We start from the raw sequence: 21408 nt of genomic DNA on the forward strand, positions 1-21408 counted from the left end.
GTTATATAAAAGGTAATTACTAGATAGTTTTACTGTAGTTTGGGTTTTCTAGTTTAATGGATGCCAGTAAATTCAAGAAATAGTTCCATTAAAGGATAGGTTAAGTAGGAGCCAGGAAATCTGACTCTTTCTGACTCATCCATAGTTTGCATATACTTTTCACAAATTCTGGAGTAACTACTATTCATTTTAGGAAGAGAGGCATATTTTCACTAGATAAACCTAGCAAAAGATATATAATAACATTTCATTGTTTGTTGGGTTTTATTGTGCTTTGTTTTGATTGAAACGGGACCTCATTATATCGCCCTAGCTGGCCAGGTGCTAACTATATAGACCAGACTGGCCTCAGATTCACAAATCTGTCTGCCGATGCCTCCTGAGTGCTGGGATTTAAGGTGTGTCACTTGCCTACTAATACCATCTTTTTTTTTTTTAATTTAATTTTTTGTTTTTTTATGAGACAAAGTTTCTATGTGTAGCCTTGGCTGTCCTGGACTTGCTTTGTAGACTAGGCTGGCCTCAAACTCACAGAGATCCACCTGCCTCTGCCTCCCTGAGTGCTGGAATTACAGGCCTGCACCACTGCACCTGGCTAATTTTTATTTTTATTTGTTTAAGTTTATTTACTTTATATCCCAAGAGTGCCCCCTCCTTCTCTAATACCATTTCTTAGTTGTATGAAGCTTGCTTGATTTTCTAATGGTGAGATTTGAGTAATTATTGACTACAGCTTCTTTTGCTATCTGCATAGTTTTGTTTGGTTCAGTTTTAGTTTAGTTTTGTCTTTTCAAGACTGGGTTTCATTTACACACACACACACACACACACACACACACACACACACACACACACCCCAAGTACCAATCCCAGCTGTACTCAGACTTGTTAATAAAGCTGAGGATGACTCACAACTCCTGATTCTTATCCTCTCCCTCCCAAATGCTGGGTTGTAGGCATGTGTGATGTTGCCTGAAGTTATAACATTTGCATTTATGAGAACTTGTCAGTGCGACAGTGACTTCCTGTTTCTGACATGGAAAAGTGAATTGTTGGTAGATGTCCTGGCACATGGGGAACATGTAATGAAGGCTTGCCTGACCCTCTAATTATTGAGTTAGAGAATACAGGGAAGTTGCCTTAAGGCTCCTGAAGAACAGTACGTTCTCTCTCCTGAGTCTGGAGTTCACTGACAAATAGTGAAGGAAGCGGGCCATAGCCACAACTCCGTGGAGCCCAAAATTACTCTCTCTTTTCTTAAGCTCCAAGTGTACCAATTGTGAACAACACAAACACAGTTGAAAGAATAAATTTGGATATTTCTTAACCATTGTGGCAGGTTTTCTGGGCCTCTTGTGGAAAATCCCCTGGAACAAAGTCTAGAAATGTCCAGATCGCTGCCTTGAGGTTAATGTGGATACACAATGAGCCAAGCCACTACTTGTGTAGCTCAGCATCTTATAAGATAACTTAGAAGATAAGGGGATGGGCCATGCCTTTTAGCCATCTTGGAGGTAAGAAAAGCTTTAGGGACAGGGAAGGAACTTTTTTGTTTTTTCAATGTGATTTCTTGAAAGGAGGTGGGGAATTGCTAGGGATAGGCCAGTGAGATAACTGATCCTTGCTAAGGGATTAAAAGAAAGGGAGAAGGCCTAGAGAGATGGCTCAGAGGTTAAGAGCAATGACTGTTCTTCTAAAGGTCCTGAGTTCAATTCCCAGCAACCACATGGCTCACAACCATCTATAATGAGATCTGGTGCCCTCTTCTGGTGTGCAAGCATATGTGCAGGTGAACACTGTATTTATAGTAGATAAATCTTTAAAAAAATAAGAAAGGGAGAATTAATTTATATATTGAAGATTGCTTTTATTTGATGACACTTGTTCATTAATCAGTCTTTGGTTAGTATTTAATTTTTCCCTAATTTTGTAAACTAAACTGTACATTATAGGTAAGAGGGCCTGTTTCAGTAGTCCCTATGATGTTTCCTGTAATCTGTACTTATGAGAGTTAATATGATTTTGTATTTCTTAATTGACTATTTTGCTCTTGTTTTGATTTTGTTTAATTTGTGTCTCTTTGTGACTGAGTGATCCTTCCCCCTCTGGCTTGTAGGTATATAGGAGTGTTCTCTTGAAAAGTATTCAGAGAGAAGTTGTGGCATACAATGGTGATTGTGAAATGACAGATGGTGGTAAGCTTACCCAACTTAATATGCTATACATAATACACCTTTGGCCAAACTATACACAGTATAGTAGGTATCAGACACCATGGCTCACCATGTAGGTGCAATTACCAATACATTCTCACTCCTTTGTAGACCAGACTGGCCTTGAACTCACAGTGATCCACCTGCTTCTGCCTCCTTGAGTGCTGGGGTTACCACCACACCTGGTTTTACTCTCACTGTTTTTAAAGAATTATTATTTGTATTGGTGTGTGTGTGTGTGTGTGTGTGTGTGTGTGTGTGTGTGTGTGTGTGTGGAGAGAGAGAGAGAGGGAGAGGGGGGGGAGACTCTAACTGTGGTGCCTGCGGAGGCTAGAAGATGGTGTTAGGATCCCCTGAGCTTGAGTTACAGGCATTTGTGATCTGTCTGATGTGAACCAAACTGTGTCCTCTGCAGGAGCAGTACATGCTGTTAGCCAGTCCACCTCTCCAGCCCCTACCTTTTTTCTCTTGTAGTGCTAGAGATTAAACCCAAAGCTTTAAGCATGGTAGGCAAGCATTCTACCACTGCATTACACTGTCAGGCCTGAAGGCAATTTTTAAATTGCACAGCTCTGTATTACTAGTGTTGGATTGGTTAGTGTTGACTGTCAACTTGACAAGATCTGGACTCACCTAGTAAGCCTCCAGGCATGATTATGAGGATTGTTGAAGAACAGCATGGGCCCCTGAGGTTGGGCCCTGGACTGAGGAAGCTGAGTGTGCGCTCTCATAATACTTTGCTATCCGACAAGATGCACCTTGACTAGCTGGGCCAAGCTCCTGCTGCTGTGACTTCCCTGTCACAATGGACTGTACCCTTGAACCATGCGCCAAACAGACCCGTTCTCCTTAAGTGCTTTCAAAGTGTTGTATCACAGCAGCAGGGAAAGTAACGAAGACAAGTCTACTGGGATGTAAACTTTGATGCTCTCAGTCAACAGAGTCCTGGTTAGTGTGCCAAGTTTTTGTGGTAGGAACACATACCTGAGGGAAACTGTTTAAAAGAAGGAGAGAAAAAAAACGACAGCATTTATTTTAGCACATGAATTCTGAGTACTCATTCCATAGTCAACTGAGTTATTTCTGGGCTATCAGGAAGCAGACATCAAAGTGGGTGACAGCAGAAAGGAGAGGGGAGAGACTTGGCACTGGATATAACTTTCAAAGGCCACGTCTAATGACTTCCTTCCTTTAACTAGGTCCTAGCTCCTGCAGTTCCCACTACCTCCCAAAATGCCACCAGCTTGGAGTCAAGGCTTTGACTGTGAGCCTATAGGGGACAGTTCAGATGTGAACTCTAACACCATTTAATAATTGTTCAGAATCTGACTTTGAGGATATGTAGGCCACGTATACTTCTTTTTTGTATATTATTCCTGAGGCAGTGGGAATTATGTAAAAGAATGAAGCAGGGGAAATAGCAAAAGCCCCTGGGTTCCTTGCCTATTCTATAGTTGTTTGCTTTTGTTCTTTGAGATGGGATTTCTAGCCTCGGCTGAGCTCACATTCCTTGGGTATCGGAGGATGACCTTGCAATTCTGACTCCTCCACCTCCTGAACTCTGTGATTACATGCCTGCGGTACCATGCAGTTTATCAGGTGCTGAGCAGGGAGTCCAGAACTTGGCGTATGCCAGACAAACACTCCACTAACTGAGCTACAGCTCTGTAACCCAGGAGTCACTTTTGAAAGAGCATACACAGGGACTGGAGAGATACTTGGTGGTCTTTTGTAGAGCACCACATGGTGGCTCATTGTCCAGCAGCTGTCACTCTGCCCCTTCCTTCTCCATGTCTTAAGTGGCAATGGTCCCAGTCAGAGTCTTCTCAGTATGAAGACAATGACAGTCTATGCAAAGGAACCAGCTGCGGTCATTGAGTAATCCTGTAAGAAACTGGACATAGATTTTCCCAACACACTTCCCAAAAACACTCCCCAAGACAGAACTGCTCCCCTTATGTTCTTGGTTCAAATGTTCGTATATCATCCTGGGATGTAGAACTGTCTACCTAAGACTATGGGATGTTTTTTGTTGTTGTTGTTGTTTTGTTTTATTTTGTTTTGCTTTTTTCTTTTCCGCTTGTACTTTAAATCTTTGGAAAAATTTTAAATCAAAGATCTGGGCTATGGTATTCTGTAAGCTTTTCTATAACACTGAAATTTATAATCTAATGAAAACATTAAGTAATTTCAGTTATTTTCATGTAATGAGATTGACCTACAACAGCTGTTACTAAGTTTCTGCGTATATTTTCTGTTATAATAAGATACCTTAGATTGTATAGTTAAGAAAAAACAGAAATGTATGTCTTACACTTCTAAAGGTTGAAAAGCTCAGGGCTGAGGAACTATTTCTGGTAAAGGCCTTTTTTTATTTTTTTTTAAATTTATATATTTATTATGCATACAGTATTCTGTCTGCATGCCAGAAGAGGGCACCAGATCTCACGATAGATGGTTGTGAGCCACCATGCGGTTGCTGGGAATTGAACTCAGGGCCTCTGGAAGAGCAGCTAGTGCTCTTAACCTCTGAGCCATCCCTCCAGCCTTCTTGTTGATGGGGGAAGTTCTGCAAGAGTCTCGGTTGTGCTGGGTACCACATGACAAAAGCACCATTTCTCACAGGAGAGCTACATAGGCAGCTTGTTTGTTTTATTTTTAAGGACTGGAACCTTGGGAGGGTGGTTGTTTGTTTGTTTGGGATTTTTTTGTTGTTTTTTTAATGTATAGATGCTGCATAACATGCATGCAGTATGTCTGGGAGTCCAGAAGAAGGAGTCAGCTCCCCTGAAACTAGATTTGAATGTGAGCCACTCTGGGAGCTGGGAACTAAATCCAATTCGACTGTAAGAGCAAAAGAGACCCTGACTTTAATCGCCAGCCCATTGCTGTGGGAAATGACATCCAAATTAGGTCTGAGACCCTTTTAGAGGTTCTCTGGGGTTGCATGGGCCTGAACTCTTTCCATTTTCTGGTTTTCTTAAAGCGAAGCCATACTTCAACCCTGTTGAAAATAACTCATTTTTTATATGCTGAATTTCTTTTAATGGGCAATGGGTTCTTCATTACTATAAAGAAACAAGCTGGGAATGGTGGCTAACGCACACCATTAGTGCCAGCACTTAGGAGGTAGATGCTGATGGATCTCTGTGAGTTAGAGGCCAACCTGGTCTACAGAGCTAGTTCTAGGACAGCCAGGGCTACATAGAGAAACCCTGTCTCAAACAAACAAACAAACAAAAAAAGACACACAGAGAAATAAAGATAGAGAGGGGAGAGAGTGGTGATTTTTATACAAGTAAGCTGTTTCCTAGACGGAGAACAGACTATAGTTTGGCTTGAAGTCAGTCAAAGCATCTTGGAGCAAACTTTGTGGCTTTTTTTTTTTAATAGACTGAGGGGATAACAACTGAAAATTAGAGATACTGTTAAGCAAGAAAAACAAGATTCCTAGAATGTGTTGGTCAGTTGTGGCGGCTCAGCTTAAATTCCAACACTCTGGAGGCTGAGTCAGGAAGATGGCTACAAGTTTGAGGTTACCTTCTACTATAGAATGAAACTATCTAAAAACAAACAAAAACCTTGCTATGTACTTGTCTTGTATTTGTAAAAAGATAAACATAAGCAATTCATTTTAATTTTTTTTTTCTTCTCTGAGCCAAGGTCTCAGTATGTAGCCCTGGCTGGCCTGGAGCTCTCTGTGCTGGCATCAAAGGTGTGCACCTCCATACCTGGCTCCCTTAGTCTCTTTTTTAGCCTATAGATATATGCTTTGCCTTTTAGAGTCATCCCACCTTCTTCAGACAACCAGTATGCATATCTATGGGCCTTCTTGTACTCTGAAGCTCAGGGTTTTTCCCTGCCACCCATTTGTGGAGTTGCTTAAGACCTAACCAGAGCTGGTTCCCATTGGTGGCAATGAGCTCAAAAACTGCCCTTGTGAAATGTATTTTCTGATCTGTAACTAGAGAGAAGAGCACAACATTCAGTCCACACAATTACATTTCTCTACATTCTGATTGGATTATTTTTAACAGAGTATCATGGTATAACCCAGGCTACTCTGAACCCTGCTCCTCTGCCTCAGTCTTCCAAGTGCTGGGATTACACGCATGTGCTACTACACTCCCAGTTTGTTTTGTAAGATTGATTTCTCTGAAAATATTAATTGCCTTTTATAAGGATTTGTATTTCTTTTTAATTTTGTTAAAAGGAATGTAATCCAAGTCGCTAATTTAATATATAGAACCCTATCACAATGATGAATTCTTCTTAACAGACATAGAAGATGCCACAAAGACACCCAACTGTTCCAGTGAACCAGTGAAAGAGGAAAGAGGTGATCTCATCAAATTCTACAATACAATATATGTAGGAAGAGTGAAGTCATTTGCATTGAAGTATGACTTGTCCAATCAGGACCATATGGTAAGTTTTAAGTCTTGCTACTTTCTTCAAAAAATTTTAAAATTTTAATTAGACTATATTTACATCATTTCTCCTTTCCACTTTCAGTCTTTCCCATGTCCATCCCACTCCCTCTCAAATTGAAGACCTCTTTTTCTTTATTAGTATGAGATACGTGTACATGTATAAAACCTGCTGAGTCCATCTAATGTAGTATTTGTATGCATTGTTTCAGGACTGACCACTTTGTATTGAATAACCAATAGACAATAGAAATAGGATTTTATTTCTTTTTTATTGTGTTTGTTTGTGACAGTCTCACTGTTGTGTCCTGGAACTCAATATATAGACCCCAGAGACCAGCAGCTCACAGCAGTCACGCTGCCTCTGCCTCCCAAATGCTGGCACGTGCCACTACACCTTGCCCGGGTTGTGTTTGCTATTCCAGTCAGCTAGCCTGTGTCTTCTGATTGGAGACTTTAGTCCATTGGTAAAGTTACTTCTAAGTTCTTGTTGAGAGTTGTGTGTTGAGTGCAACTGTTTTGTTGGTTGTTTGGGTTTTTGTTTGTTTGTTTTCTGTTTGTATCCTTAGTCATGTTTTGTATTTCATTAATGACAGATTCGTTTGTCTTTCTTCTAGAGTCTCTAGGCTATGCTTCTTTTTAGTCCAAGGTATTGTTTCCAGTATTCTCCTTAGGGTTTTGGTAAACATAATTTTTTCTTTTCTTGGTTTCTTTTTCAACTCTGGTAGATAGTTTGCTGGGTATAGTAATTTAGGTCATGGTCTTTTGTGTAGGCTGTGCTGTAACTCACTCTGTAGACCAGGCTAACCTCAAACACACAAAGATCCTCCTGCATCTGCCTCCCTAGTGTTGGGATTAAAAACATGCACCACTGGCTCTTCTTAGAAGTTTTGAGTACATTTCTCCAGGGTCTTCTGGCTTCCAAAGTTTCCATTGAGAAATCAGCTATTATTCTGTTCGATTTTTTTTTATATGTAACTTGATGTTTCCTCTTTCAGTTTTTCAGTACTTTTGATTCTTTGTTCTATGCATTTAGTGTTTTAACTATGATATGCCTTGTAGAGTTTCTTTTCTGGTCTTGTCTAGTTGGGGTTCTATGTGCTTCTCTTCTCATGTTTGTATGAGTGTGTCTTTTCTTAGTTTGGGGAAGTTTTCTCTGATCTTTTTGATGATCTGGTTTGTGCCATTGACCTGAAATTGTCTCTCTCTCTCTCCCTCTCCCCCTGGGGGTGTGGTTTGAGACAGAGTTTCTCTGTGTAACATTGGCTGTTCTGGACTTGATTTGTAGGCCAGGCTGGCCTTGACCTTACAGAGATCTGCCTGCCTCTGCCTCCCCACATGTTGGGATTACAAACGTGTACCACCACACCCGGCAAAATTCTCTTTCTTCATCTGTTTCTCTGTTCAAAGATTTTGTCTTTCCATGGTTTACCATAGTTTCTATATGTTCCTTTTATTATGAGGTATTCACCAGAGAAGACTGCTTGGACATGGGTTTAAGACAATAGAAAGTCTTCATTAGCCGGCCAGCAACTACACTGGGTGGGATCCCACTTTAGCACCGAGCCTTTCTCAGGTTGAGCATTAAACACAAAAAATACATCCTGGGTTGACATACTTCATTTAACAGGAACAGTTAGCCAGAAGCAGAACTACAGAAGCCAAAAACTTAGTACATTTAGGGATTTTCCCAGAACTTTAGACTTTGGTAGATTAGCTCTTTGTTTTTAGTTTTGCCAGGTGGTGCTGTCTGTATGCTGAGTTTTACAGCCTGCATGGTATTTCCATCGTGGAGTTAGTTGTGCTGAGGTCTGTGCTTTGTTACATTCCCCACTAGTCTTAGTGAATGAGTCAAATCATGGACTCATCCTACTCTAAAGAGGTGTGGTTGGTTTTAAAGAACATTAATTTTACTGAACTGATACATGATTGGCCATATAGTTTAAGATGTAGGGATCCACCATTAATCCAACCAGAATGAGAACTAAAGGCCCAGCCAGTGCTGATAGCAGAGTAGCTAGCCAGGGGGACCAAAAGAACAGAGATTGGCACCAGTTATCTAATTTATATTTTTCTCTTTTTGAGTTTTTTTTCCAACCATGGCAAGATTTTTAATTACTCCTGATAAATTAGCATAGAAACAACAGGCTTCTCCCAAAGCCATATATAGTTATCTATATCTCATGAGAAGGAAATCTAAGCCTCTCCAATTTTATAGGATCGTTTCTACAAGGGAATATGTTGTTTAATTTAGAAATTTGTATACGTCTAGGCCCTGATAAACTGTCTGTTTAGTTTGCAAAGCATCAGCAGAGGCACATTTAATCAAACCATTAGTACATGCCCACCAAGTGGTCTCAGGAGCTCGGTGATACTGCTTTTATCCAGGTGAGTTATTCCACAAGGCAGAATAGCAGGCATCAGAATAAGGGAAGTGCCTGGGTTAAAGGTTTTGGATATTAGACAATTTTTAGTCCCTTCTAAGGTCTCTAATATTTAATTTGGGTTCCCCCCCACCCCAGTCACATTGAGTTTTGTTAGTCAGTGGGCTGACAGTCTGGTTAATTCCTGTCCCTATGTAATATGGGGGCTGAGTGTCTTAAGAGTAACCAGCAATCCTGGCTGATTTTTGGCTGAGAATAATTAACTATCTGCAGGTCCCTTCCTGCGGCATAGATTCCCCAGATTTTTCCTGGTTCCCAAAGGCCAGAATCTTTTCTAAGGAATTTTTCAGGAAGCCTCAGTTTCACAACCCCACTGTTTACAACGGAAACTCCCTAGTTTCTGTCAACTAGAAGGACCAGCTGTAGGGCAGGCATAGAATTGTAAACTCTGTATGCCTGTCTCAAAAGATAAATTCCTGTATCTTTCCTATCTCAAAAGATAAACTCCACATGTTTCCTTTCTCCAATACAACCAGACATTTAAAATGAGTATCTGTAAGTAAAGGTAAAGATGGAATATGGGTTGCTGGTCTGTACTCACACTAGTTATCACCTCCACTAGGTGATAACACTAGTTATCATCTCCCCTCAGTTCCCAAGTCCAGGCCTGAAGGCAGTGGGGATTGGACCAGAACCCTTTAGTTATACTAAACATAAAGAGGTAGAGGGGAAGGGCCTGTGGCCCAATGAAACCTTAATTTTAATGGTTCCATAGTCCAAAGATAGTCCATTGGCAGTGGTGTCCATGGCTTTCATTTTCTTGACCTAGTTATGGTGGATCCATGATATAATACCACTTACCTTCACAGCTATAGGAATGGAGAAAATCACTTTGTAGGGGGTTGTAGTAAATAAAAAATGAGTGTTGGGCTATATAATGTTTATTATAAGCCCTAAGATTATCACAGCGGTATTATCTAACCTGCTATTACAAATAATGAGACACAGACACCTGTTAGATGTTATAATTGCCTTATTTACTTTGGGCAGGGCATATATTTCACCTACACTGTCTCATTAACCTCACCATCCACCTCCCAGACCCCATCCAATGCCATCTGCCTTAATCATCCTCATCTTGTTTACCTTCGATCCATAATCCCACTATACTTGCTTGTGTTCTTCATCTGGGCCTTTTCATGCCATTTTTGGAGTCCTTTCTTCCAGCCTAGGTGGTTCTTTTTCCACCTAACCCACCATGACATCTTCCTTCTTCCTCTCTTCCTGCCTGTCTGTCTGTTATGATTTTCCTGTCCTCAAAGCCCAGGAACCTTAGCCACGCCTACCCCATTCTGCCCTGCCCAGGTATAGGCCATTTAATCAGCCAACCAGGTATGTTTACACAACAAGGATAGGTGTACCCTGTCTTGCATCAGACTAACCTCCAACAGTAAGGTTTTTTTTCCAAGTTGGTTCCAGTGTTCTATAGGGGCAACTGGTGGGCCTGTGGTGATTTGAGAAAGGAAGGGTAGAGAATTCTGTCAACTGCTGGTCTCTGAGCTTGAGAAGCAGTAGGGGAGGTCTTCCAACCATAATCTCATAGGGGCAAATCCCTCCCTACATGGGGTACAGTGGGCACCCCAAAGCAATGCAAAGGAAGGAGGTCTATCCACCCTTTTCTGGACTCTAATGAGTTTTATTAGAGGTCTTTTTTTTAATGTCCTGCGTATTATTTATTTATTGATTAACATGTTGATTTCCAGAATTCTAGAATCTATGTGTACAATGAAGTTTTCAATCTGTCTAAAGCTTTAGCTATTAATTACGACGTTTTGGCTATGAAAGCTTGGCCATTGCTGGAACCAATTGCTAGCGCGAGGCCAAATCGGTTTGCCAGTTGGGGTTTCTCATTTGGACCCCTCTCTGTTTTGGATTTACTTGAGCACAAACCTGGCATCTGGCTGGTTTCTCAAACCCAAATCTAGGGTGGTCCAGGAGTAGGGCTTGGTACTGGATCACATAGGCACTAGACAGCCAGAATTCTGGTGTTTGCCATAGGAGCATCTCAGTGGGACAAGGGACTGTAAGTATAAGATCCTGACCTGGAATTAACTGTGTGTGTGTGTGTGTGTGTGTGTGTGTGTGTGTGTGTGTGTGTGTGTTTTCATTAGAATATCAATAGCCATCACAGCTCTTAGCTAGGTAGACAGACCATCCGTGGCTACTGGGTCCAGACATTTTCATGGCTTCAAAGTTTGGGTTAAAACTCTTTTTATAGGGCTGGAGCTGAATCAGAGCTGTTTTTAAAGCCTCAAATGCTTTTTGTTTAGTCACAGTCTGGATTAGGGGCTCAGTGCCTCCTTTTGTGCTGGTGTATAGAGGCCTTGATATTTCAACAAATTGATATCCGGAGGCAGTGATTCCCACCTGCACCTAGGAACTCTTAGACCTTCTCTAGTCTTTGCAGTTGGAATGTGAAGGATGGCCGCAATCATGCTCCTTTTGCCTCCCCCTTAGCTGGTAGCCAAGATAGGTAGATTCTGATGTACAAAGCTGGGCAACATTCTGTGGCCCAAGGTCTGTAACTCCTGTAGCACTCTCTCGGTGGCCCTTTTATAATTTATTTACCTGAGAAACCTCTTTGCCAGTGAGAGGCTGAAGAAGGCATCTTTCAGGTCCAAGACAATGTACATGTTTCTCTGGAAGAATCAGACTCATAGAATCAGATGTTCCAGGTTTCTTCACAGGCAGAAGTGTGTCCTCCATGGTGACTGGCAGGGCACTAGAATACCTAAATTAGGCAATATAGACTGTGCTTTCCCTTTGTGTTTCCAAGGTCAGTGGATATTGTGTAATCTGGACGGAAGTGGCTGAGCTGATTAGTTTAACAATTACAGGAAGTTTGTATTGGGCCAGTCTTGGGAATTGGTTTCCACTCATACCCTTGGGAATCTTTGTTGTCAATCTGAGATATAGTCCAACTATATCTTTTGGTTGGAGGCAGAACTTTCAGCTTAGATATTCTTCTGACAAAGGGTAAGACACCAAAATTTTGCTAAGTATCTGTAGTTTATGTCTCATCAATCTGGGAAGGTGACAGTGGCTTTCAGTTTATGCAAAAGGTCTTGTCCCAAAGTTCTCTGATGTTAAACACCTTTTGAGGTAACTCCAGCAGCTGGGACCTGTATATACATGCACATTTTTCTCTTTTTTAAAAGATTTATTTATTTGTTATGTATTCTGTGTTCTGCCTGCATGCCAGAAAAGAGCACAAGACCTCATTATAGATGATTATGAGCCATCATGGGTTGCTGAGAATTGAACTCAGGACCTTTGGAAGAGAAGCCAGTATTCTTAACCTCTGAGCCATCCCTCCAGCCCACATTCACATTTTCTAAGTTTTTCAAATTTTTTCTAATATATCTAGGATGTGTGACAAAGGAATATTTTTTTTAGTGAAAAGTGTTTAAAGTTTCCTTGGTCAGTGTTGAACAGAAGGGGAAATCCATTTTATTCAGCAGTGACCCCCCATACCAGTGGTTTTTCTACTTTTGAGTTTTTTCAATGATATGAATCATTGGTTGGAAAGGATGTAAGTCATGAAAGAGGAAGGAGTGGAACTTTCTTTCTCCCTCCCTAGGACTGCTTAGCGCAGGCAGAGGAGTAGATGGAATGTATAGTTCCCACCACTGTAGGGAACTATTGCTCCCTTCCTGTGTGCTTAGATGTCAGGGGCCCTGGCTGAGAGGCCCAGCCTCTCCCCACAGGGATCAACCCTACCCAGACCAGTCAAGGAGAAAGCAAGTGAGTGACAGGTGACACAGATAGGTGGAGGTTGTTTTGGGTTTCTCTGGGCAACCTGGCAAAGCCAAAAAGATTCGGATCCCCAACAAGAGGGGCTAGATCTTAAACTAGGATGGGGGTGAGAGTGGTCCCAGAGAAAGCTATTGGTCCAGACAGCCAGGTGTGGCTACCACACATTTATACACCTGAACAGACAGGGAGTCCAGTGACATCTCACATGGATCCCAGACGCTGGATCAGCAACAGCTTCTGACCTCTCCTAAGTGTCCGAACAGAAGGTGACAGGCAGACAACTTTCTAATTTCTTTCCTTTTGGAGTGGAAGTATCAGATCCCTCCATCGTGTTACGCATCAAATGATCAGAAGGAGTCTTGGGATCTGGAACTCAGGTTGTGCACCTCCAATGAGTTCCATGAGCACGGCACCCTTCCAAGCTCTGAGGAGCTCTGAGACCTTTGTGGTCTCGAGCTCTTGGTCTCGGGATCTCATTGGGCCTCCAGAAATGAGAGAGTCACTAGACAAGCTGCTTGGACATAGGTGTAAGCCAATAGAAAGTCTTTATTGGCCACCCAGTAACTACACTGGGTGTTTGGGATCCCAGTGTAGCACCGAGCCTTTTTGGGAGAAAGCTTTTTGTTTGTTTGTTTTCCCACTAATTAATTTACTTTACATCCCAATCAAAGCTACCCCCTCCCTCCTCTCCTCCCAGCCCTTCCCTCTCACTTCACCTTCCCTTCCTCCATTTCCCACATCCTCTCTCCTCAGAAAAGGGGAGGCCTTTCATGGATATCAAACCACCTTGGCATAATCAAGTTGCAGTAAGATCCCTCTTCTTCTCCTCCCTACTCCTTTTCCCATCCAGTTCCCTCCCTCCATCTACCTCCAATGTCTGTTTGGGTTTTTTTCCCCTTCTGAGTGAGATTCAATCATTCTCCCTTGGGCCCTCCTTGTTACTTGGCTTCTTTGGACCTGAAGTTTATAAAATGGTTATCCTGTACTTTTTGGCTAATAGCCACTTATAAGTGAATATATACCATGTGTTTCTTTCTGGGTCTGGGTTACCTCACTTAGGATGATATTTTTTTTTTAGTTCCATCCATTTACCTGCAAATTTCATGATGTTCTGGTTTTAAATAGCTGAGTAGGATAAATATACTACATTTTCTTTTCCATTCTTCAGTTGAGGGACATCTAGGTTGTTTCCAGTCTCTGGCTATTACGAATAAAGTTGCTATGAACATAGTTGAGCAAGTGTCCTTGTGGTATGGTGGTACATCTTTTGGTTATATGCCCAGGAGTGGTATAGCTAGGTATGGAGGTAGAAAGAACTATTCTCAGTTTTCTGAGAAACTGCCAAATTGATTTTCAAAGTGGTTATAGAAGTTTTCACTCCCACCAGCAAGTGTTCCCCTTGTTTCATATCCTTGCCAGCATGTGCTGTCACTTGATTTTTTTGATCTTAGCCATTCTGAGAAGTATAAGATGGAATCTCAGAGCCGTTTTGATTTGCATTTCCCTGATGACCAGAGATGTTGAACATTTCTTTAAGCTTCTTGACCATTAGAGATTCCTCTGTTGAGAATTCTCTGTTTATCTCTGTATCTCATTTTTTAATTGTGTTATTTGATTTGTTGGTCTCCAGTTTCTTGAGTTCTTTATTATATTTTGGATATTAGCCCTCTGTTGGATTTAGGGTTGGTAAAGATCTTTTCCCATTCTGTTGGCAGCCATTTTGTCATATTGATGGTGTCCTTTGCCTTATAAAAGCTTTTCAGTTTCATGAGGTCCCATTTATTAATTGTTGATCTTAGTGCCTGAGATGTTGGTGTTCTGTTCAGGAAGTTATTTCCTGTGTTAACACATTCAATGCTATTTCCTATTTTCTATTCCATTAGATTTAATGTATCCGGATTTATGTTGAGGTCTCTGATCTACTTGCACTTGAGTTTTGTGCAGGGTGATAAATACGGATCTATTTGCATTCTTCTACATGTAGACTTCTAGTTAGACCAGCATCATTTATTGAATGTGCTGTCTTTTCCATTGTATGGTTTTGGCTTCTTTGTCAAAAATCAAGTGTCTGTAAGTGTGTGGGCTTATTTCTAGGTCTTTGATTCAATTCCATTGGTCAACCAGTCTGTTTTTCTGTCAATACCATGGGGTTTTTATTACTACTGCTCTGTAGTATAACTGGAAAGCAGGGATGGAGATACCTCCAGAAGTTCTTTTGTTTTACATAATTGTTTTAGCTATCCTTGGTTTTATTTTGTTTTGTTTTCCATAAGAAGTTGAGTATTGTTCCTTCAAGGTCTGTAAAGAATTGTGTTGGAATTTTGATGGGAATTGTATTGAATCTGTAGTTTGCTTTTGGTAAGATAACCATTTTTACTATGTCAATTGATCCATGAGCATGGGAGATGTTTCCATTTTCTGATATCTTCTTCATTTCTTTCCTTAAAGACTTGAAGTTCTTACCATACAGGTCTTTCACTTGCTTGGTTAGAGTTACACTTTCTTTGTGTTCAGTTTTACATCTTGAATGTTACTTCCATCATGGAGTCAGTTGTGTTAAGGTCTGGGTGTGGGGTCTTGTCAGACCTTTCCTAGGTTTTTGAAAATGTTTTTATATTCTTTGCATGGTCTAATTCCTCTACTTTGTCTTTGAGACCTGATAATCTATCTTCTACTTAATCTGTTCTTACAGACTTACTTGAGTTTTTGTCAGTGTTTCTCTTTATTGAACCCAGTTTTCAAATCCTAGATTGCATTTGTCATTTCATTCAGCCTGTTTATGATCTCTGAGGCATCACTTAGAAATGTGTTTTCTCTCTGTTCATGTGTATCAGCCAGTGAGGCTTAGCTGTGGTTTGTTTTTGTTCGGTGGTGGCACAGGGGCTGGTTTGCCTGTTTTGTGACACTTGGAATCAGATGAGCCAAGCCCTGCTCTTTCCTTCATGGTGTGAGCACAGGGTTCCACATGTTCCTGGCTTACCATCCCTGGTGATTTGTTCCAGTTGTTTGTTTTGTTGTTGTTGTTTTGGAAAGACAGAGCCCAGGCTACCTTAGAACTCTTGCTTCAGCTCCTGAGCACTGGGATTACAAGCATGCCAGTGTGCCCGGCTTGTCCAGAGTCTCGTTATTGGATTTCTCTGATGATCCAAGAAGGTATTTTGCCGAAATCAATGAGTAGTGTGTGTGTGTGTGTGTGTGTGTGTGTGTGTGTGTACTTTAATTTTTGCCTTTCTTGGCCATAAATAAGTTCTTAAATATAGTATCTTCTAACAAAGAAATGCTACAAGAATAAAAATATGTTTCTTTAAATCCTTTTGTGTTAAAAATATGATCTGGATTATTTTAGATGGATGCTCCACCCCTCTCTCCATTCCCACATATTAAACAGCAGCCGGGCTCCCCACGCCGCATTTCCCAGCAGCACTCCATTTATGTCTCACCACACAAAAATGGACCAGGCCTCACCCCCAGGAGCGCTCTGTTGTACAAGTTCAATGGCAGCCCTTCTAAGGTACGGTGCATATAGACTTTGCTTTAGAGCAGTTCATGTACATTCTTTTTCAATGTTGGGTTTCTGGTTAGAATTTTCAAGGAACTTTATGAAAAGTTGAATTTCAGGTAATCTTACCTCTTAAAGTTTAAGACTTCAGTTTATCAGTCAGCAGTCATTAATCTTTTTGTTACAAAGCTACCACTATAACATGCTTTGTGTGACCAGAAACATGTTATTTAGCTAGGCCCGGTGGAACATACCTGGATTCCCAGCACTTAGCTCTTGAGTTGCTTGAACGGTCTCAGAAGTGGGGCTGAAGGGGGTGCTAAGACCTGTTGTTGGGGGTAAGTTTATTAGAAAAGCAGTTAACAACACCTAACAGTGTGTGGGAGCTCTGCGGAGAATTCAGGCCCCCATGTCAGACACAGCTTAGCAAGGGCTGGGAGCTCTGAAATGGAATCAGGGCCATCAGGTACGAGTGGGGCTTCTTACACAATTCTAGAGAGCCAGGCTCCCTGCTTCTCTAGCACAGGACAGAGGAGTGAGTGGGAAGCAGGATGTGTGACCCCAGTGCCCTTTTGATGTATCCTCCAAGCCTACATACTCAACATCCCAAGTAAAAAAAATCTCAGGCACCTTTAGGTCTGTTAGCTGGAGAGCGCTGTCCGTATCCATAAGGAGGGAGGAGGAGTGCTGCTGTGGTGTTGTGGCTCGAGCAGCAATCTGAGCTGCATTCTAGCAGTGCCAAGGCAGGCAGGGTTTGAGTCCAGGTCCAGCCTGAACTGTCTCCCAGAAAAAGCATGACTAGTCCCTGGATTTGATCGTTGTACCAAAAAAGAGAGAAAAAGAAGAGAGCTAAATTCAGTTGAGAGTTTAATCCACTGCTACACATGTGACATTTCAGGGAGTAAGATCCTGGTTTCTGGTTTTAAGGGTGTTTGTTTAGTGTTGGTTTTGTTTTTTAGAGATCGGTTTTCTCTGAGTAGCCCTGGCTATCCTGGAACTCACTCTGTAGACCAGGGTGACCTCCTCACAGAGGTCCTCTGCCTCCCAAGTGCTGGAATTAAAGGTGTGCATCACCACTGCCCCTTCTTTTTAAAAAAAAAAAAAAATTAGATGTTATATTTTTGTTTGTTAAGTTTTTATTTTATTATTTTATGTGAGTGCATGTATTTCTGTGTACCACTTGTGTGCATGGTGCCCTTGGAAGTTAGAAGGTGGCATCAGGTCCCCTGGAATTGAAGTTTCAAACAGTTGTTTGCTGCCTTGTGGGTGCTAGAAATTAAACCTGGGTCCTCTGGAAGAGCAGCCAGTGCTGTCAACCACTGAGCCATCTCTTTGGTGATAGTTAGTTTGAAATTTTTTGCTTTGGTTTGTTTTGACAAGTGTCTCAATAAATTGTCTGAGCCACCCTAAACTTGTAAGGATTGATTATAAGGCCGTGCTCCGTGGGAATGATCACTTTAAAGATGGCTTTGAAAGTTAAGTGCATTAGATGGATGACAGCCAGGTTAATGAAAATAAATTAGAGAACAGGGACTTCCTCTCATGTTTACTTTTATGGAAATACTAGCTCTGTCTTTACCCACTACATTGATGGAGACACGTCAGTGATCACTTTTTCAGTATTTCTAAGATTACACAGCAGCATCTTAAGTTTCTAGAAGCCACAGGTGTTACTTGGACAAATTGTGTCAGTGCAATAACAGCTCCTTAACTCCTCAGTTTCCTGTTTGGTTCCATGTTTACTGAGGTCTTACTACATTTGCCAAAGAAAATTGGCCAGGATGAGATTTATATTTCCTCCTCCAAGATTTATTTCCCAGAAAGGTATTTAGAAGATACTAGGCCATCTGGGATCTGAGGCAGTGATTCCAAAATCAGAGTCAGAATCCCCTGGGGAGCTTGCTGAACACCAGTACTGTCCTGCAGTACTCTCTGTAGAATCACAGCGAGCTAGCAGGAGGGCCAGGTGCAACGTTCGCTCCAGACAACTGGGATGCAGTTTCAGGAACCTCTCTTGAGCCTATAATGTCTGCACTACGTGGGTTGACTCACAGACCGCACCTTCTAAATCTGAGTCTTTGCATGACTGAGATCCCCAGACAATCAAGCACATCAGAGTTTGAAAGCATTACTTGGTTAAACCAGGCATGGGAGTGCAGCAGTCAGAGGCAGATAGACTTCTAGTAGTTCAAGGGTAGCCTGAGCTATGTAATGAGATCTTGACTCAGAGAAAAGAAAAGGGCCAGTCAGTTGACTCGGCAGGTTAAATGCCCTTTCCACCGAGCCTGATGACCAGAGTTATATCCCTAAGACCTTTGTGATAGAAGAGAACTGACTCATGCAAATTGTCCTTTGATGTCTACTTGTGTACTGTGACATGTACATGCCGTCACAACAGAAGCAAACACACAGAAAGTTTTTAAAAAGTGCATATTTTTAAAAGTGCATATATGTATATATATTTACATATATATGTATGTTACATGCATATATATGTTATATATATATATATAAAACATTTTTGGTTATGCATATACACACGGAAAACTTGGGTTGTAGCTGGCAAGAAAGTGCAGTGAGAGAAAGCTCTTGCTGGTTGTATTGGCTGGTTTTGTAAGTCCACTTGTCACAAACCACAGTCATCAGAGAGAAGGAGCCTCAGTTGAGGAAATGCCTCCATGAGATCCAAGCTGTAGGGCATTTTCTCATCAGTGGGGGAGGGCCCAGCCCGCTGTGTATGGTGCCATCCCTGGACTGGTGGTCCTGGGTTCTGTAAGAAAGCAGGCTGAGCAAGCCAGTAAGCAGCAACCCTTCAAGGGCCTCAGCATCAGCTCCTACCACCAGGTTCCTGCCTGTTTGAGTTCCTGTCCTCACTTCCCCCATGATGGACTATGATCTGGAAGTGTAAGCAGAATAAGCCCTTTCCTCACAACTTGCTTTTCGGTCATGGTGCCTTATCACAGCAGTAGACACCCTGAGAAGCTGCACAGTCCTGGTGACCTAAGGGAGAAAAAGGCAGTCAGCTTAGTTCTTTACTTATAATTTTTTTTTCCTGCCTTTTACACATGCCCCCTTGCTTTTGTAGAGTTTGAAAGATATCAACAACATGATAAGGCAAGGTGAACAGAAAACGAAGAAGCGTGTTATTGCCATCAGTGGAGATGCAGAATCACCTGCCAAGCGTCTCTGCCAAGAGAATGATGATGTTTTACTTAAGCGACTGCAAGATGTTGTCAGTGAAAGAGCAAATCACTAATGTCATGACCTTTTCTGATCTTTTGGGTTGTTCTGGAGAAAGTTGGGGGCTCCATCCTTCACACGTTTATTACTGGGTTATACAAAACTTGCACCAAAAGTAAGCTTCTTTTTCAAAGCATTTATTCAACATGTATCTGACATTTTTTCAAAGCATTTATTCAACATGCATTCTGAGCTAGATTAGAAAAGACTGTTTTAAGTGCCTTCATAAATATTAATACGATTTAAACGTTTGTTACTTGGGTTACATTTTAGGATGAATTAAGGATAAACTTCCTTAGCTGTCTTTTCCAAATAATCAAATGTCTCCTTTCCCTTTTTAATGTGAGGTCAGTGAGTCTGAGATACTTGTACTGTCTGCTCCTGTTGAGCTCCCATGATAGGTGGCTCCGTGTGCACCAGCCTGCCTTGGGCCTCCTGGAGTAACTGTACCTCAGGTGCTACCACCACACTGGACTGGCTGTGCCCTGTCTTCTTCCTCTCGTTCAGTACAGGCTGCTTTGTACCTGAGCCCTGCACTGCCCCGTCCAGTCCTGGGCCCTCTTAGCCTGATGTCACAACCCTATGAAAGGGACACTTGCTTATTTTTAAAACTACTATATAGTTTTGACTTTCATGATATTGCCTTTATTATTATATGTGATTGTATTCATTTGTATAGTTCTCGAAATAAGAAACTGTTTCTTAATCTAGGAGAATAAAATTTAGATATATGAGAAATTAAATTTCCTTAGTAAAGTAACATTAAGATAAGATCATTTTTGTTGGGCACGGTAGGACATGCCTATAATTTCAGTACACAGGAGTATCGCTGGGAATGTCAGGCTAGCCTGGCTACATAGCAAGTTCCAGAGTAACTTGGGCTACATAGCAAGACCCTGACTCAAAAAGCTAAATTATTCATTCTTGTTGTTTATTTAATTTCCTGATTTGAAGCTTTCGCATTAAAATCACTTCATGCCTTATCATCGAAATGTTTCAGTTCAAGAGCCACTTTGTTTTTTCTGTTTTGTATCACCGTTTGTTCTGGTAATTATGATTTCTCATGAGTTTTCCACTGGGGTTTAACTCCTGGATCCTTTTGAAGATTTTTCCACACTGGAGGTATAGCCTTTGAAAGAATCAAGTCTTTAATGTTCACCTTTCTTGTGTGTTTCTAGAATCTGAAAGGATGTGAATAAGCCATTTTAATTAATATTTGGATGATGTATCAGTAACTGCAAACCTTATTTTTTAAAATATAAAGTGTTGGCTTGGCAGTCTAGCTCAGCATAATGTTTAATATCCAACACTAGCTAATTTGAATTATTCCAAGATTTGGCTGCCAATTAATGATGAGTGCTAAACAAAATTTTATTTTTAAATTTTAAAAAGAGGTTTGGATTATATTTTGCTTTTTTGAAAATTGTATTCTTGTGTTTTGTGTAGTATCTACACATGTTGTAATAAGCCAAATAGTAGTCTGTCTTGAATTTTTGTACATATTTCTGTGTAGCTATAACTACTGTATCACTTTCATTATTAATGTATAAAATATAAATGGGGTTTATTCAATGTCTGTGTTAAACTTAAGACATGTTTTTACCAACTTTCAGGACTTTGTATTGATGTACATAAAATAGTTAATAAAAATTGGAGTTTTAAAAACTCAGTCCTCGTGTGACTAGAAGAACTGGAGTGTATGGGTGGGGACTTCCCTCCTATTTTGAGGAACAGGGGAAGGATTCGAGAGGGAGGGTGGGGCTTGGCAGAGATGAGGGAGGGGCCTATGACCGAGATGTAAATTGAGTTAATTAAAAGGAAAAAAA

The 21408-nt window shown here is 41.1% G+C and overlaps 1 protein-coding gene across 3 annotated transcripts in view; it reads left to right on the plus strand.

The window, feature by feature from the left end:
- Positions 1 to 21408, plus strand: part of Rbl1 (RB transcriptional corepressor like 1) — a 58041-nt gene that overhangs the window by 35680 nt on the left and 953 nt on the right. For 2 of the 3 annotated variants that reach the window (XM_060382937.1, XM_021664113.2), the window contains 4 exons: positions 2117 to 2195; positions 6493 to 6641; positions 16190 to 16354; positions 19428 to 21251. In XM_060382937.1, coding sequence (XP_060238920.1) covers positions 2117 to 2195; positions 6493 to 6641; positions 16190 to 16354; positions 19428 to 19598 — 564 coding nt within the window. In that variant the 3' untranslated portion in view covers positions 19599 to 21251. Of the gene's footprint in view, positions 1 to 2116; positions 2196 to 6492; positions 6642 to 16189; positions 16355 to 19427; positions 21252 to 21408 lie in introns of those variants that run through there. The other variant, XR_002477444.2, reaches the window with a different exon arrangement.

Source organism: Meriones unguiculatus, chromosome 4 (genome assembly GCF_030254825.1).
Source record: "Meriones unguiculatus strain TT.TT164.6M chromosome 4, Bangor_MerUng_6.1, whole genome shotgun sequence".
NCBI classification, from domain to species: Eukaryota; Metazoa; Chordata; class Mammalia; order Rodentia; family Muridae; genus Meriones; species Meriones unguiculatus.